Below are 13,743 nucleotides of genomic sequence, written 5' to 3' on the forward strand. Positions count from 1 at the left end.
ACCTTTCTAATCTGACTACCAGCCTTTCTTTTCCAGAGTAGCCTCAGGCATCATGGTACTGCAGTTTTCCCTTGAGTCATCGACCTCTGACTCAGTCATGTTGCTCACCAGCTAGACGTCTAAAATTTCATACTTGTTGTTACACAGCTCCAAATCCAGGAACAAGGCCATCACGGATAGGTCATACTTCAAAGTTGCAGGCAGAAACTGGACAACCACTCCACACAAAAAATAAGCCACAAACACATTTACCTACCCTCATAATTTGTTTGAGGTTGTTTTTCTGATAAACCTAGCTATAGCTTAGCAGCAATAGTTTGCAAGTGGTAATAAAATGATTTGGAACTTTTATATAAATATTAACTAATAGATTGGTGTTCTTTGAGCTTAAAGCAGCTTTACACAGTAAGTCACATGTGCAGATGATGGTTTTGGAAGAACCAGTATATTTCTTCACCTGTATATCCAACTATAGAAACAAAGGAAATGGGATCACATTCATTATCTTTCGGTCTTCCCTAGGCTCAGGGTGGTACCAAAAGACTGCAGAATTGCAAACATCATACTATTGTTCAAAGAATATTGTCAGGATATGTTCAGCAATTTCAGACCAGTCCGTTCAATTTCAGTGGTGGGGAGGCTTCTAGAAACAATTATCTAGGGAAGAATTAGGAATCACGTGGAAAAGATGGGTTGATTGGGTTGAACCAGTATGGATTGCTATTGGGGAAATTGTGTTTGACTAACTTGTTAGAATTATTTTGGAAAAGGTAACTATGAAGTGTCAATGAGGGTAATATAAAACAGAGAACATTGGAGAAAACTCAACAGATCTGGCAGTATCTGTGAAGAGAGAAAAATAAAGTTAAAGCTGAGTCCAATGTGACTTCTTTGGAAGATAGGGAGAAACTGTTTCTGCTCATAAGATGATCAAGAACAAGAGGGCACAGATATAAACTGATCTACACAAAAAAAAAACCACAAATGGATCAGGTATGAAATGCACTGCTTGGAAGTGTGGAAGAAGCTGGTTCAATTGAGGCATTAAGAGGGCATTGTTTCTACTTAAATCATCACCCAATGTATAAGGGTTACAGAGAAAAGACAGGAGATTGTCGCTGAGGCAAACGCTCAAAGAGCCAGTGCAGATGCGATGGGTCGAACAGCATCCTTCTGCATTGCAACACTTCGTAGATCTGTGATCTTATAAATGTCATCGTGTTGAGGTTGAATGAAGTCCCATGTAGCTATAAGGGATATCATATAACCAGTTTTCCAATATGCCAAACTGGGACACATACAAAGGTACACAATTGAATTCTTTTATCTGGCCTATTTGAGGAGGTATTATTGCTTTAAATGGTGAGTTTAAAAACTCTTCTGTTGTGCTGAAAATGTTTGCCAGCACTTTAAGTTAACAGATGCTACATTGCTTTCTGTTTACAAATGGTTCACTGGAACCAATAGTCACTGACTGGTTTATAATGTGATCAGAGATACACATAAACTGAAATGAAAATTTGAGTAAAAATGTCAAAACCTTGGATTTTAAAATCTCCAGCAACAATCTACAATAATAAGTTGAAAGCAGACACACACAATTTTGACTTGGAAGGATGTTAACATTCTGTAAGAAGACACTAGGTGGTTTAAGAAGGTCCACATCCACCTTCATAAGACAACTAGGAACAAATTATAATAAATGTTAGTCTGCCAGCAACACCAATATACATTATGTTTTTTTTAAAATTCAGGCAAGAGCTTATTTTGCTGGTAAGGCCAGCATTTATTGGTCATCCCTAATTGTGTTTGGGAAGGTGATGGTGAGCTGCCTTTTTGACCTATTGCAGTATATGTGGTGCGGGTACTTGCACAATGCTGTTAGAATCATAAAGTACAGAAGTGGCCCTTTGGCCCATCGAGTTTGTACCACCAAAAATACACTACTACTTACACGGTGGGGGGGGCGGGATGGAGGGAGGTGATGGCCCAATGGTGTTATTGCTGGACTGTTAAACCAGGGACCGAGGTAATGTCCTGGGGACCTGGGTTCAAATCCCACCACAGAAGATGGTAGAATTTGAACTCAATAAAATTCTGGAATTCAGAGTCTAACAATAACAATGAATCCATTGTCAGGGAAAAAAATTCACCTGGTTCACTGATCTCCTTTAGGGAAAGAAATTGCCATCTCAAGCTGGTCTGGCCTATGCAACTCCAGACCTCCAGCAATGTGGTTAACTCTTAACTGCCCTCTGGACAATTAAGGATGGGCAACCAACTGGCCTAACCAGCAACACCCTCATCCCTTGAATGAATAATTTAAGAAAAAAAACTTCATCCACTTTGGACATCACATCCATAGCCTGAATGATATGACAGTTCAAGTGCTCATCCAAGTACTTTTAAAAAGGTTGTTAGGTTACCCAACTCAACTACCCTCCTAGCCAGCGTATTCCAGACTCCACCATCACCCTTTGGGTGAAAAAATGTTTCCTCAAATTCCTCTCTAAACCTCCTGCCTTTCACTTCAAAATTGTATCCCCTTATTCTTGACCCATTGACTAATGGGAACAGCTACGTTCTATTCACCCTGCCCATGTCCCTCATAATCTTACACACTTTTATCAGATGCTCCTCATAAATTTCTGTTCCAAAGAAAACAACCTAAGCTTATCCAGTCTCTTCATATCTGAAATGCTCTGTCCCAGGCACTGGATCTGACCTGCCAAGTTATCTTGGATCCCATGAGCTCTTTACCAGTTTTAGTTTCCCATGTGGGACCCTGTCAAAGGCCTTTCTAAAATCCACATAAACATCAACAGCACTACCCTCATCTACATGACTGATCATCTTCTCAAAAAACTGAAAATTCAATTTCTTAGGCACGACCTCCCTCTGAATAAGCCGTGCTGACTATTCCTGATCAAACTTTGCCTCTCTAAATGGAGATTAATATTTCCCTTCACTACTTCCTCCAATAGTTTCTTTACCGCTGCCATGAGACTCACTGGTTTATCTCTACCACCCTTCTTGAAAAGTGAAACCACATTAGCTGTGACACCTCCTGAAGCCAGAGACAACTTAAAAATTTGGGTGAGGGCCTTTGTTATTTATTCCTTCATCTCCCACAGCAGCTGGATACAACTGATCAAGACCTGGGGATTTGTCCACTTTAAAACCCACCAAAACCTTCTCACTTCTTGCATCATCCTGCTCAAGAACTTCACAGTGCATCTTCTCGAATTCTGAACTTGCATCCTCCTTCTCCCGGAATAACGACAGATGCTAAGTACTCATTTAAAACTCTACCAACATTCTCCAGTTTCACGTACAGATTGCCCCCTTGGTCCTTACTTTTTTTTCCCCTGATAATTCTCTTCCTCTTAACATACTTGTGAAATATCTTGGGATTCTCCCTAATCCTACTTGTTCTTACATTTCACCCTAAAGGGAACATATTAGACTTCTACTCTTCCTCGTACCTTTTTGAAACCCTTCCACTGGTCTGCTGTAGATTTACGTTCAAGTAGCTGTCCCCAATCTATTTTGGTCAGATCCTGCCTTATTTTAATAAAATCTGCCTTCCCCTAATCCAAGCTCATTTTTGCAGCCAACCTTTCTCCTTCACCATAACAATTTGAAAACATACCTGGGGCGGCACAGTGGCTCAGTGGTTAGCACTGCTGCCTCACAGCTCCAGGGACCCGGGTTTGATTCCACCCTCGGGTGACTGTCTGTATGGAGTTTGCATGTTGTCTGTGTGGGTTTTCTCCAGTTGCTCCAGTTTCCTCCCACAGTCCAAAGATGTGCAGGCTAGGTGGATTGGCTATGCTAAATTGCCCATAGTGTCCAGGATGTGCAGATTAGGTGGGTGGGATGCTCTGTGGGTCAGTGTGGACTTGTTGGGCCATAGGGCCTGTTTCCACACTTTAGGGGTTCTATGATTCGGTGTTGTGGTTGTTATCATTAAACTGCTCTCCCATTCTTACCTCGAATACCTGCCTGGCTTCAGTCCCCAGTATTAGGTCCAGCACTACACTGTACCTTGTAAGACCATCAACATTTTGATGGAAGAAGCTTGTGTATATATTTCAATAAGTCTGCCCCCTCTAAACCTTTCTACAAGGATACTCCCAATTAAGATTGAGGTGGTTTAAATTTCCTAATTACACAATTGTTACTTTACACGCTTTAGTAAACTGACTGCATACATTTTTCTCAATAGCGAAAACACAAATATTATTGAAACATACCTTCACATCCTTTAAAGTAAAAAAAGGTGATATGTCATGGGAAAAAATGAAATTATGAAAGACTTGTGCCCTTTGAGATGTATCTTAACACAATTCAAAATGTATTTATAAAACTAACAGTAAATTGCCAGACAATAAACCATAAAATAACGGAGACCATTTTACTTTCAAGTGTGTAATGAAACTCTGTCAACAATTTGCTTATGCTACCAAAAGCTCATTAGTATTCATTTTGAGCACATAGTGGGTTCTTAGCATATTAGATAATGTTCATTTTAATTGCTTAACTTTGATCATAATAGGTTTTTTGCTGACTGAAAAGATTGAGATTTATTACTAACTAGTTTCATGATTTGTCGACAATTGTCATTAGTGACAATACAATGAACAATTTGCTATGGAAGAGGAAGACCATTTTGCACATATTACAACTTAGCTTTAACAGTTTTCTAATGTGCTTAACAGAAACATTATTAATACAGCAACATTCCAGCTTTCCATTCCTATAATCAGTTCAATTAAAAATAAAGTATCCAGGGATTCTGCCTCCACCATTCTGTATGGAACTCCAATCAACTTACCCATCTGCCAACTCTTAACTGTCTGACCCCCTAAAAGCCATGAGGCCATTAACACATCATCTAAGCAATGTGGTTGATTCTGAACTGCCCTCTGGGCAATTAGGGATGGACAATAAATGCTGCCTAGCCAGCCACGTCCTCATCCCATTAATGAATTAAAAAAAAGTACAGTCAAAGTTACAATGTCATTCTTTGCCATTATCTAAAATTTGCCCCATTCCCTTTATCTAATGTTTCAGATATCAGTATGATTCCTTATTCCTCATTTTAAAGATCCCCTGAATTTTAACATTTAAAATAGCTTTGTTCATATAAGGTCACTTTAGTCTTGCTATGATCTTCAGAGAAATTATAAATTGATTGTTTTCTATCCCACCAGAGACTTTGTGGAGTACACACAGTGGTTCAAGTGCTCATGGGGCTCAATATGCAATGCAGTCATTTTGTGGACCATCAGATCTCAAATGGAGAGAAGGTGGAATGTATACAAACCCACCACAGTTGTCAAAGAAGTATCTCATCATGAAAAGATACATGTTCTTGAACCCACAAGTAAAAGAATGGCCAAAACAGTTTCTCCTTGCACCAAAATAAATGTTTTTTGAATTGAACATTGCCATGTTGGTAGAAGGCAACTACATGAATATGCAAAATCTATGGCTTCCAAGGAAAATTTTACTAAATCAGAAAAGTTGAATGTCAATTCTCGAAATGAAACACTTCCACTTTTGGTACCAAGTATTAAAATTGATCATCATTCTATATCCTTCTACTATCCCCACACATATAGGGAAAATTTTGTGTAGCTTAAACACCCCCAATTATGTAATAGTGAGGTTATGCATAACCGTGAAAAGTCATTTCTAGGAGAGTTGATGGTTAAGCAGTATTATCACTAGACCATTAATCCAGAGACCCAGGTAATGCCCCGGGTACCCGGGTTCAAATCTTGCCACGGTAGATGGTAGAATTGGAATTCAATAAAAATCATGACCATGAATCATAGAATCCTAGAATCTCTACAGTGTGGAAACAGGCCATTCAGCCCAAGTCCATACCACCCCTCCGAAGAGCATCCCACCCAGACCCATTCCCCTACACCTGCATTTCCCATGTCTAACCCACCTAACCTAAACAACCCTGGGCACTATGGGCAATTTAGCATGGCCAGTCCACCTAGCCTGCACATCTTTGGACTGTGGGAGGAAACCGGAGCTCCCAGAGGAAAGCCACGTACAGGGAGAATGTGCAAACTCCACACAGACAATCGCCCGAGGGTGGAATTGACCCGGGTCCCTGGGCGCTGTGAGGCAGCAGTGGTAACCACTGAGCCACCATGTCAATTGTCGAAAAACCCATCTGGTTCACTTAGGGAAGGGAACTGCCATCCTTACCTAGTCTGGCTTATCTGTGGCCAACGTGGTTGACTTTGAACTGCCCTCTGGCAGTGATACCCTCATCCTGTCCATGAATTAAAGAAGAACTTCTTGTGTTACCGTGATATTTGTTCATCAGTGATCAGATTGGCAATTTGGTGAAAAATGTTGAGAAACAAATGGAGACTGTTTCAGACCGAGTTTATTAAAGATTATTCAGCTTGATCCTCATTCAGACTGGTGCAAACCTATGATCCGGTCACCCTCCTAGCCACACTTAGCATATCTTACTGCAACTGTACAGGTGCTGGTGTGACCACATCTGGAGTACCAAGTAGTTTTGATTCTCTTATTTGAAATAAGAGATCATTTTAAAGAAGGCACTTCAGAGAAGGTTCACTAGGACGATCCCTGGTAAGGAGGGACTGTCTTATGAACAAAGTCTAAACAGGTTAGGGCTTTGCTCACTGGAGTATAGAAGAATGAGAGGTGATCTCACTGAAATACAAAGGATTCTTAAGGGGCTTAACAGGGTAAATGCCGAGAGAATGTTTCCCCTCATGGGAAACTTGGACTATTCCGAGGCAATCTCAGAATAAAAGGGGCACCAATCTAAGTCTAAAATGAGGAGAAATTTCTTCGGAGGGTTGAGTGTCTTTGGAAATCCTTGCTGTAGGAAGCTGTCAGAATACAACCTTTCTATATATTTAAGACCAAGATAGATAGGTTCTTATCAGTAATGGAATCAAGCGTTATGGGCAAAGGGCAGGAATGTGAACGTGAGGAGTGTCAGGTCAGCTACCATCCTATAGAATAGTGAAGCAGGCTCAAAGAACCCGACAGTGACACCTGTTCCTATTTCTTATGGTCTTATCAAAATTTACAGCAGTGAAGATTGCTCCTTCCCTACATACTCAGTGGATTCATTCATTGACCCCAAAACTAATTTCCATTTTTGACAGACAAATGCCACATTAGCAATTCACCAGAGGTGTAAAAGCTGTCCCTCTTAAGTCTAAAAAAGTTCACTGCATTCAGTAGCTTCTGTGTAAAATATATTTATTTTTACATGTGCAGTATAAATAAATAAAGATGTTGTGGAATACACAGCATCATTTCAATACATGCTTTAAATATCTGACTTGTTAAATTATGCTTTTTCAGAATAACTAAATTTGAATAGAGACATCTGCAAGTAACTACAGTACAGTAACAACAGAGTTCACATTGTCATAAACCATGAACACAGCTTACGGTGCTTACAGTTTACAGTGTTTCTCAAAATCTGCTACTGTCATAGCCTTGACATGCTAATTTGAGATTGCCTCTACCATTTAGAAAAAGGAAAACTTGTAATTTATTCCATACTCTCTATATACAAAAGGTCACAAGAAAGCTAAACAACTTGTGCCCATATTGCATGTCTAAACAACAGTAACTCCAAGTTACTGATCAATTCTTTTTCATAGAAAAAGAGGAGAAATGAAGCAGAGTAGCATGGCAGCACAGTGCAGTTCAACTTGCTGAAGCCTCGTTTCTCTACATAAGTGAGGTTTAGACCTCATCATCAAAGGAAGTGGGTTCTACGTACTCATACCAGCAATGCCAGGATTTTAGAACCTGCTGTATCGGATGGGAAAAGGAGGGCGAAGTGTTAGCAGGGGGCTTTGGTCAGGAGGCAAGAAAACTGGAACTATTAAATGAACAGATGCATGATAAAAATTACAGGTAGATGAGCTTATTATATTTCCTACATCTATAAATAGATTTCCAGTCTCCATTCTTCATAAACTACACAGACAAGTAAAATTTCAAATTTAGAAGAAATACTGTAAAATTCTAAATTATCAGTTACTGGATTATGGACTAAAATGACATTGCTCCCTATCCACAAAACTTATTTGAATTTTAAAATTATTTTAATTGTACCAGGACTTGCTTTCAGGCAGACACATGTGCTTGTTATAGAGTGTTTTAAAAAATAGCTATTTGTTAAGTTCAGAAATATAATTTTTACACAAAAACATCAAAAGAAAACAAACATTAAGACATCACAAAGTCGAGTTAGAAAAGCTTTGGGGATTAAATAAAGGCAGAGAAGTGCAATCGTTTACAGACTATTTCATTTGAAACGTGCTCATTTAAAATAGATATCAACAGCCCTTACCACCTGTTCCTCCCTTAAAACAATACATTTCAGAGGGATCAAATTACATTACAACTTGAACTAAAAATTTTTTTTGTTGTTTCTCTTCAATCTGGAGCCATGTTGTACGAACCACACAACTGAACGAATGTAAGGCACGAGAAAGTTTCTCTTTCGAAGGTTCAAACAGAGTTGACAAGCTCCAACAAGGCACCCACTGCTCCAAAATAACCCTGAAGCAAAACAAAGGGGCAAAACATATTTTCAACTCAAACTGTAGGTAAGGACATTTTGCCCTCAACACAAAATAGGGATATTAAAATAAGCATTGAATAAGCTGATTAAAAAAAGACATACACAAACTGAGAGGTGATGTGAATAAAACATGCAATACTGTTTAAAAAATTGGATTTATGCATTACGGACTAGAATGTTGTGCTATTCAGCACTTTCACAGCATTTTGAAACAGAAGCTACAGGGAATTTGACAATGCTGAAGTTAATTAGTAATCATGGTGTCACATGAACTTTTAAAAAGGTATCATATATTAGCCATTTGGCCCACTTAGCTGCTCCACCACTCAATCCAATTATGGCTGATCTGATTGTGGGCTGAACTCCACTTTACCGTCCGCCCTCCTTAAGATGCATGCCCAAGGATCAAACATTTAACTCAAGTCTATATACATTCCATGAGCCAGCCTCCATGCACTCTAGAAGAGAATTCCAAAGCCTAAAGACACTCAAAAAAATTCCGCCTCATCTTTGTCTTAAATGAGATGCCTAATTTTAAGAACTGTCTCTCCCCACTGACCCCCGCACCCGCATCCGCATCCCCGCACCCCCAACCTCCAGTTCGAGATCTCCCAGTCAGGTGAAACAACCTGGCTACCCTATCAAATTCCCTCAGGATCTTGAGTTTCAATAAGATTACCTCTCATTCTTCTAAAGTCCAAAGAATATACATCCAACTTGGGCAACCTTTCCTCAAATGACCCTTTAATCCCAGGAATCAGCTAAGCAAATTTTCTCACAACTGATTCTAATGCAAGTATATCGCTCCTTAAGGAAAACAAAACTACACACAGCACTTAAAGTATAATCCCAATGCCCTGTACAGCTATATCATGACTTCCCTTTGTGTACATTTCATCCCCCTTTCAATAAAGGACAACAATTTGCTTGCCTTCTTAGTTATGTGCTGTTCCTGCATGTTAACTTTGCAATTCACATACAAGGACACCCATAAATTTCTCTGATTACAGTTCACAAAGTGTACATCACGCACTCACCATTCAAATAAATCATGCTCCAAGAGAAGCAAATGTTTCAACTCACTGAAGGTCATGAATCTGTGATATTCACTACCTCAATGTGGTGGATGCTGAGACATTAAATAAAATTTAAGGAGGAGAGAGATAGATTTTTAATTAGTATTGGCTTGACAGCCTGCAGCAAAGTGGAGCTAAGGCCGAGAATGAGATCAATTATGATCATATCAATTAGCAGAGAAGGACTGAAGAGCTGAATTGCCTATTCTTGCTCCTAGTTCTTACGAAACATTACACAACAGGAAAAAAGCTTGTAAATACATGTCTACATTTATTGCAAATGTATCTCCAAGTGACTTGAAAACTGGACAAGTTTACATCAAAATTACAACTGATTTTAAAAATTTCAGGCAATTCTATACAACTAAACAGCACAAAGTAATCTAAATAAATGAGCTATTCCAAATTTGGATAGTGTCAAGGGCTACATCCATAAAATTTTGGCTGCAAGTGCCAAAGACAAAGACAAGCCTTGGCCTGCTTCAGCACTGTGATTAATTATAAAGCAGCATGTGTTATTAACCACAAAATGTCAAACTCTAACAAGACCAGGAACCTAGAAACAAAATTCATGCCAAATATCTTGAGAGCTACAAAATGTAAACAAAATTGAAAAGATGCTTAAACAGGTCTCAGCAATATGTGATTAACACCTTCAGTGAAGTTCAACCAGGCAGTTCAAGGGAGGAAACTGCAGAGGTCAATGTAAAGAAGGCTATGATGTTCCAACTTCTTCATTTGGATTTTAAGTTGCAACCTTTGTAAACGGGCTAATGACTTTACTTTAGTAATATCATTTGTATGGCGTGATTGGTGCTTCTACATTATGAAGTGAATATAGGTTTACCTAAAGAAGGCTGAATTTAAGTAGCACCATGTCTTTTTCTGATGCCTTCATGCACTAGCCACCACTAAAGGCTGCCAAACACCAAATGCGAGGAATAACCAGCTATTCAGTGTCTTCGAACATGGTTGAAAAATGATGCCAGAGGAAATCTCCACTCTTCAAATTGAACCACAGGTCTTTCATCTGAGAGGCAGCACCTCCAAAACTGTAGACCTCCCTTAGGACTGCACCCATGTGGTATATAAGAGCACATTCGAAACCTAGAATTTTGCTCCAAACCATTACTTCCTGACTAAATCGCATATTACTGATGGAGCCAAGCTACAGAAATGCAAGAACCTTCCCCATCAAGTTCTTTTTGGTACAGGGAAATATAAAAATGGAAGAACATCAGGGACAAATTTTACATTTGCTGCAATTATTCTCACATCTCCAATTTTTCTTTAATCTTAAGATTTATCCGAGTTTAGAACTAATTTCAGCTACTTCTTCCAATCAATACAATAGCTTTTACATAATATGAATAGACTAGGTATATGGCAATAAAATAGGCATCTAGCCAGAGAGTCTGCACAACATTAAGGATGTTGCTACCTCCAGAATTGTATTCATGATGCTTTGTAACACAGTACATTGTGTTTTTGTTTTTGAACACTCAGTCACAATTATACACCCTAACTCATCCCTCCAACCAGATATCCTAGATTGATCTCGTCCTACTTGCCAGCATTTGGCCCATATTCCTCTTAGCTCTTCCTATTTGTGTACCCAACCAGATGCCTTTTAAATGCTGTAATTGTACCTGCCTCCACCACATCCATCCTGTGTGAAAAAGCTGTGCCTCAGGTCCCTTTTAAATCTCTCACCTCAAATCTTTGCCCTCTAATTTGGGACTTGCCTACCCTGAGAAAAAAGACATTGACCTATCCATGCCCCTCACGATTTCATAAACCTCTACAAGGTCACCCCCAGCCTCCAACGCTTTAGGGAAAAAAAATCCCCAGCCCATTCAACCTCTCCCTATATAGCTCAAGCTCTCCAATCCTGCCAACATCCTCGTAAATCTTTTCTGCACCCTTTCAAGTTTAACAAGGTCTTTCCTATATGAGGGAGGCTAGATTTGAACACAGTATTCTAAAAAAAAGTGTTCTTATTGATGTCTGTACAGCTGCAACATGACGTCCCAACTTGTTCACTCAATCAATCGACCAATGAAGGCAAGCATACCCAAACACTACTTCATCATCCTGTCTCCCTGTGACTCCACTTCAAGAAACAATTCACCTCCTCCCCAGGTTTTTTTATTTGGCAACACTCCCATTAATAAAAACAAATTAGTCTTTGAACAATTCAAACAACTATGACTTATCAAAAAAAAACTCACTTCATGCTCCATGAACAGCCCCTTTAGTTGTCCCTTTGACCAGTAGTCCAATGCATAGGCCAGTAATTTCATGGCCAAAGTGTTGATCCTTAGGAAGTTTCCAACAAACACCACCCTGTTAATGTTCTAAACCAGAAGAATTAACGAATTACAAGGGTGGCACAATATATGAATTAGATTACAAAATACGTAAGAAGTATAAAATATCTGTCTGGATCGTCATAATAAGCAGCACAATCCAACTAATTTCTCCAAAAAAAAAAAAAAAAGATTAATTCTAAGCAGTACAAAATATTGCCTATTTTAAAATACACAATTTTTATATACAAGTTTCCCATCAATTCTTAGAAAAAACACTCATGTTTTTCAATTGCAGTTTCCCAATACAAATATGTAGCAGACTGGCTACCCAAAGATATTCGTAAAAGTTAAGAATAATGATGGAAAGCATGTTGGAGTGGAAATGGGGTTTAAATATGGGACAAAATGGAGCAGAGGTCACTGATGAATTTACCACTACCTAAGGGGCTCTGGAGGAATGGTTTCTTTCTCTCATACAGCCAATGTTGGGATCTGAGGTTGAAAGGCTAAGAGTAAGGTTGCAGAAAGAGAGTATGGGATTAATCAGAACTGAGCTAATAGGTTAACAGATAATGAAAGATATGTGCATAAAAAGTTATTCTTGTGGAAAATCTAAACCAACCTAATACGCAATAGTAATGTCTAAGCAGTTTAAAATGAGTTTAGAAGTAAAAATTTAATGCATGATTGCTTTGTTTCTGCAAGGGAGGCCTTGAGAGCTAACTCTCATTGTGATCTGCCAAAAGCACCACAGTATTCTGGGATTAGAGTTAGAAGCATGCCTGGACATTAGTGATCAATAAATGATCTACAATTCAATATTTCTTAGACATACAACTTTAAATTTAGAACTTCAAAAGCAATGAATAGAGGGTAAAATGGCACTGCATTCAGGAAACCTGAAATTTAAACAGCAAGTGCATGAACAGAACTCTGCTCACCTAACAGAAACTACAGAACAAATAAGCATCTTAAGTTCAATGGGATACTTCTCATCTTGAACATATGGTTCATATGGCGTAGGCCTGACACAGGATCAGTGAAGAAGTGATAACATAGTTTGATTCATGATGCGTATGGTTTGAAGGGGATAATATTCTCTTGAACCTCATACCCATGTCAATCTATGTGGTAGGGGTCATAGATTTGGAAGATGCTGTCCAAGGAGCCTTGGTGAGTAGGTATACAATTCTGCCACAGAATTCCCAGTCTTTGACATTGCTTTGTAGGAACAGTATTAAATGGCAAGCACAGTTCAATTCCTAGTCAATGATAATGCCCAGGACATTGTTAGTGGGAGATTCAGTGATGGTAATGCTACTGAACGCCAGAGATATGGGTTAAATTCTCTAGATGGGCATTCCCTGGCAGAGCCCTTCTAAAGGAGGGTTTCTGGGCTCAAATGAACTGCATTTTCTCTCCACAGATGCTGCCACACCTGAATTCCTTCAGCAACTTGTTTTTGTTGCAGATTTCCATCAAACGCGTTTCTGTGTTATTAACAGCAATGTAATGTATGGTAAGGCAGTTTTCAAACCCAGGACCACTACCATCTGGAGGAACAAAGACAGCAGATATATGGGAACACCACTATCTGCAAGTTACTCTCCAAACAATTCGCCACCCAGGTGAATTGAACTTGATCATTGTTTGTTCAGTGCTACTGGCTCAAAATCCTGGAACTCCCTCCCAAACAACATCTGAGTCTACATCACATTCTCAAGGGCAATTACAGATGGGC

General features: G+C 39.1%; 1 protein-coding gene across 2 annotated transcripts in view; it reads right to left on the reverse strand.

Moving 5' to 3' along the window:
- Positions 1–7,255: 7,255 nt before the first annotated feature.
- The window catches only part of LOC109916934 (pantothenate kinase 3-like), a 31,086-nt gene continuing 24,598 nt past the window's right edge, over positions 7,256–13,743 (reverse strand). Inside the window, exons 6-7 of one of the 2 annotated variants that reach the window (XM_048598248.1) lie at positions 11,922–12,047; positions 7,256–8,592 (exon numbers count right to left, since the gene is read on the reverse strand). In XM_048598248.1, the coding sequence (XP_048454205.1) occupies positions 8,542–8,592; positions 11,922–12,047 (177 nt within the window). In that variant the 3' untranslated portion in view covers positions 7,256–8,541. Of the gene's footprint in view, positions 8,593–11,921; positions 12,048–13,743 lie in introns of those variants that run through there. The other variant, XM_048598257.1, reaches the window with a different exon arrangement.

Source organism: Rhincodon typus, chromosome 1 (assembly GCF_021869965.1).
Source record: "Rhincodon typus isolate 14 chromosome 1, sRhiTyp1.1, whole genome shotgun sequence".
Taxonomy (NCBI): domain Eukaryota; kingdom Metazoa; phylum Chordata; class Chondrichthyes; order Orectolobiformes; family Rhincodontidae; genus Rhincodon; species Rhincodon typus.